The sequence below is a fragment of the Acanthisitta chloris genome, unplaced genomic scaffold, assembly GCF_000695815.1.
Source record: "Acanthisitta chloris isolate BGI_N310 unplaced genomic scaffold, ASM69581v1 scaffold13929, whole genome shotgun sequence".
Classification (NCBI taxonomy): domain Eukaryota; kingdom Metazoa; phylum Chordata; class Aves; order Passeriformes; family Acanthisittidae; genus Acanthisitta; species Acanthisitta chloris.
Window position 1 is genome coordinate 1 of NW_008689855.1, and position 4770 is coordinate 4770.

The window sequence follows — 4770 nt, forward strand, 5'->3', positions numbered from 1 at the left end:
CCATCCCATCCCAGTGGAGAGCAGGGATCAGGAACACACTCCACCCAATGCATCCCATACCAAAGTGAGCTCCTGCCCTCCCACCCCATCCCAGTGGAGAGGAGGGAGCAGGTAACACACTCTACCCACTGCATCCCACAGCAGAGTGAGCTCCTGCCCTCCCATCCCATTCCTGTGGAGAGGAGGGACCAGGGAACACTGGATCATCATCATCATCATCATCATCATCATCACCATCATCCTCCCTCTGAGGTCACAGGGAATAATTCTAGGTGTGTGAGGGTATTTACCCACCTACAAGGGAAGCTACAGGCCGTGGCTTATTTTGAGAAACACTAATGCAGCTGATCAGGTGTCAGGAATGTGTTTCAGAAGGGGAACAAGATTGCTCTGTGGTGAAACTACTTGTCCAAATGCTTTGGAGCCTGTCGGTGTGTGTGAAAGGCCTCGAGGAAAACAAAACAAAACAAACAAACACCCACAAAAATTCAACTCCCCAACAACAAGAGTCTTTGGTGGAAGCTGAGTTAAAGTCACCAATTACCACTTTGGAGTGATTAAGAGTTCAGCAGTTCAGCAGCTCTCGCTGAAAAGTGATAATCACTTTGAAAAGTGAAACTCTGATTATCACTTTGACAAGAGACCTGAAGTGCACCCAGTGGGTGAGGCCCAAGTCCCTCTCCCAGCAGAAACCTGGTTTCTGGTTCTGCTCAGAAAACTGATTCCAAACACTGTGCTGAGGCTGTACTGGTCTCACTTTGTTAGGATCACTGGTTGTGTGGCAGATAATTCACATGATTCTTCCCCATGAACAGATTCTTCCTCGTTCCTGAGAACAGTTAAGTTTCAGAGACTGTGGAAGTGAAATTTCCCACTTACAACTCATCACACAGTGGTAGTGCAGGATTAGGGGGGGACACAGGCTGGAAATGAGAAGGATATCACAGTACCAGGCATTGAAATGGAGTTTTCTGACCATAACCAGAAGTCCCATTCAGTTAGAGGTCACATGCTGAGATAAATGAGCTGCCTCCCCCCAAAAAGAGACTGAGAATCACTGGATGTGTCTGGCAGGATTGTGAGCTCTGGGGCATGCTTAGCCTGCTCTCTGGGTAAAGTGCTTGAAGGACAGAAAAGCTGCCAAAATGCCAGCTGGAAATTCAGCCTGACCCAACCTCACAGGGCTGGAAACCAGCCCAGACACCTCGGTGTACCTTCCCTTTCCCTGGGCACAAAGGGCACAGGCTAATCCTGCTCCTCCAGCATCAGCTCGGTGGGACCTGGACGTGGCACTGACAGAAGCTTCACAGAATTGTTCTGTTTTTCAAGTAAATAGGAGGGGCAGGAAGGAGAACCTGAATCCAGCGAGCAGAGGTAACAGGCTGACCCCACACTGTGCTCACACATGGCACCACAGCTTCATCCCACACTGCCAAGGCCTGACCTCCCTCCCAACAGCTTCTGCCAGGGCTGAAGAGCTCGAGGCCAAGGTCAGCCCTGGCTCAGGTTGGTGCTAGAACAAATCTGTGCCCTCGAATTCACAGTTGACTGTCACAGTCCCACCCAACACAACTGCCTTGGGGGGTTCCAACAAAACCAGCCACCTCTGGGGGGATATGGAAACAGCAAACTAAATGACAACAAAACACAACAACAGCCTCAGCTTTGCTGAAGGAACATCTCAAGGGAAACCTGGAAACTTCTTTACAGTACTTCTGTTTTCAAGGTGGTGGTGGAGGACAGAAAAAAAACCCCTAAAGCACCAACTATGCACTGGCACTCAGTGATTCTCCCAGTTCACACATCTCCAGCTGAGCTGGGCTCAGCAATTCCTGCTCCCCAGGGCCCTCCCTCACTGAGCACACTGCAAGCACTTGGCCTTCTCTTTGGGATTAGGCTAGAAAACATCCTCCCTGCAAGGAGAGCAAACACTACCCAAGGAGTGGGTTTTGTTTAGCTTCGCCCTTGATCAACAGGAAGGCAACAGGCAGGATTGACTTTGAGAGAAGCTCTGTCTGTGCCAGCACAACCCAGAGGAAGGAAACTGTGCTGCTGCCAAGCCACAGCACGAGAAGGGACATCAGGACAGCGATGGAGCTGTTTGCATCATCACCTTCCCCACAGGGTGTGCTGTTAACACTGCAAACACATCTCTCCCTCACACCACCACCAGGTTTCCAGGTGACTTTGGCAGGAACACACGTGTGAGAGCCAAAGCTTTTCCTGATTGTTCTCAGGGTCATTTCCAGCAGGAGGAGCAGCTGGAGAGCTCAGTCCCCATGGTTGGGAGCTCGTGGGGCTGAAGGCACTGAGTGCCCCCAGGCCCCTCCAGCAGCACTCCCATCACACCCTGGGGACACAGATTGTGACAAACTGGCACCAGACATCACCTGCAGCTTCTGGCTCGGTGGGCATCACCCAGCACAGCCCCAAGCCACAGCTGCCAGGGGTGCCAGCCCTGCACTGCCAGCAAAGGAGTCACAGCAATCCTTCCCCCTGTGAAATCGTGTCCCTTCCAGAGCACTAGCAAGTCCTGCTTGACTTGCTCTGTAATTCATAAACCTTTTAATTCATCTTATAATCCAGCCTGGACCAGAAAATATGGAATACTACTGGTTTGGAAAAGCATCAAAAATACATGGGGAGGGGGCAGACAGTGAGAGGAGGAGGAGGAGGAGGAGGAGGGTGAGAAGCAGCTGGAAAGGATGTCAAGGTCCTCAGAGCCAGGAGCTCGGGCTGACAGAACTCAGGCTGGGCCAACTGCAGAATCCTGAGCAAACTCCTCCTTATTTCCAACAGATATTGCTATGCCAAGCAGGAGGCTCCAGGAGGCCCTGCAGGCAGCACAGCCCCAGCTCCATCCTCCTTAAGGCTTCTGCTTTCCCACTTTGGAAGGGAAGGGCGCCGAGGCGAAGGGATCCGCGCCGGGCAGCTCCGTAGTCCTGGAAGACAGCGAGGCAGCAACAGACACAGAGCCTGCTATGGCCTGCCTGTTGGTCTGAGACACCACTTTGTAAGCAGCTATGGGCTTGGCCTCCAGGCCAGGCCCATCCTCGGGGCTGTAGTGACGGGAATACTTGGACAGAGCCTGCGGACGGAACGGTTTGCCCTGGCCGTGCTCGTCCTGCTCCTGTGGCACTGCCTTGGCAGGGCTGCTCTCCTGGGCCTCCACAGCCCTCACTGGGCACACCTGGAGGTTTCCTGGCTGAGTGAAACCAGCAGGAGGATACGGAGACCTCGCCGAGGTCGCGGGGTGAGCTCTGTGCTGGCCATCGCTCCCTTGGCCCAGCAGAGCAGGAGGAGCAAAGTGCTCCTTGTGGGATGTCAGCTCCTCCATGCTCCTCTTCTTGGTGAAAGGAGCTCTCAGGAACACGTCTGCTTCTTCTGGGAGCCGTAGAGCAGCGTTGCCCTTGGAGATGAAAGGAGCCTTGGTGAAGACATCCACCTCCTCAGGCACTTTCCTGGAGCTGCGGAAAGGAGCCGTGGCGAAAACGTCTGGTTCGTTGAACACCTCCCCGGTGTGGGACTGGAAGGCTGGGAACAGCATCTCCTCTGCTCTGCCCTGGCACTGGGCAGCCTCCTGCCTCTCCCCGGGCACAGGCTGCAGGAACCCTGGGCACAGCTTGCAGGTCTCCTCCTCCTCCTCCGAATCCATCAGCAAAGGTCTGGAGCCACTGCAGTCCAGGATGTCTCCCTCGTGGTCTGTCCCCTCTCCTTCGCTGCTGTAGAAGGAGCTGTTGCTTGAAGGACCATCTCTGGCTAAGTAGTCTGACTCTGAGTTGTGCTGTGCTTTCCCCTCCAGCATCTCAGACTGCCCCTTGTACAGAGCGAGTCCATCCCTGCCAGGATCTCCTTTCCCAAGAGCTGCAGCTGGGAACAGGCCTGGATCCCTCTGCACACCTACAAACACAAGAGAAGAGTGTCACTGATCCAGCTCCACCTCCCCAGGCATCACCCAGCATGAAAAGGACTCATTACACAAGGAATGTTACTCTGATGGAAACCACCACCACACATGGAGTAATGGGCAGGAGAGGGAGGGCAAAGAAATGCAAACCAAAATGCCAGGGAAGGTGTTTACAACACATGAACCAACACAGCTCGGCGCTGCCTCACGGCCTGGGGACACCACAGCTACCATTGTTGGAGAGATGGAAGATGTTTGGCACATGCATGGGCACACACAGCTCTCTCAGCACCATCCCACAAGGTTTGCTCCCTCACCCACCCACCACGACGACCCTGGCAGAGTGTCTCACTCCCAAGCTCCAGCACAGACAGCTCTTGGCACTCCATCCTGCTCTGCAGCTTGCTGAGTGCCCTCCAAGCACACCTAGAGCTTGGCACAGTCTCTATTCCTCCCATGAGCCAGCCCATGGATACATGGAATTACACCTGGGCTTGTAAAACACACAGGGATGTCCCAGAGTCTGCTGGAATAACATGCCCCTTGCAAAGCTTTTAGCAAACCCTGGTGGCTGCAGCAGCATCATTTTAAACCACTGCCAGAATAATGATCTGTAAACACTCCATACCATGACTCCAAATCAAATGTCCTAACTCTGGTGACCTGGCTCATTCCTGTGCTAGCTAACAGTGCAGGGAGAGGCTGCACTGCCCTTTACCAGCTCCAAGAGCCCACACTGGTTTGGCTTTGCCTTATGACTCACACAGACAAAACAGAAGATCTCTTACCTTCACAGAACTAGTGGCAGGTTAGGAGTGTGTCATTGGACTCATGTTAGCAAGAGGATAGGAAAAAATCATGTG

General features: G+C 53.5%; 1 protein-coding gene across 1 annotated transcript in view; it reads right to left on the bottom strand.

The window, feature by feature from the left end:
* Positions 1-2866: 2866 nt before the first annotated feature.
* LOC103808787 (uncharacterized protein FLJ45252-like) overlaps positions 2867-4770 on the bottom strand; it is a gene marked incomplete at its 5' end in the record, with an annotated part of 13402 nt that continues 11498 nt past the window's right edge. Inside the window, one exon of the mRNA XM_009081592.1 lies at positions 2867-3900. Coding sequence (XP_009079840.1) covers positions 2867-3900 — 1034 coding nt within the window. The remainder of the gene's footprint in view (positions 3901-4770) is intronic.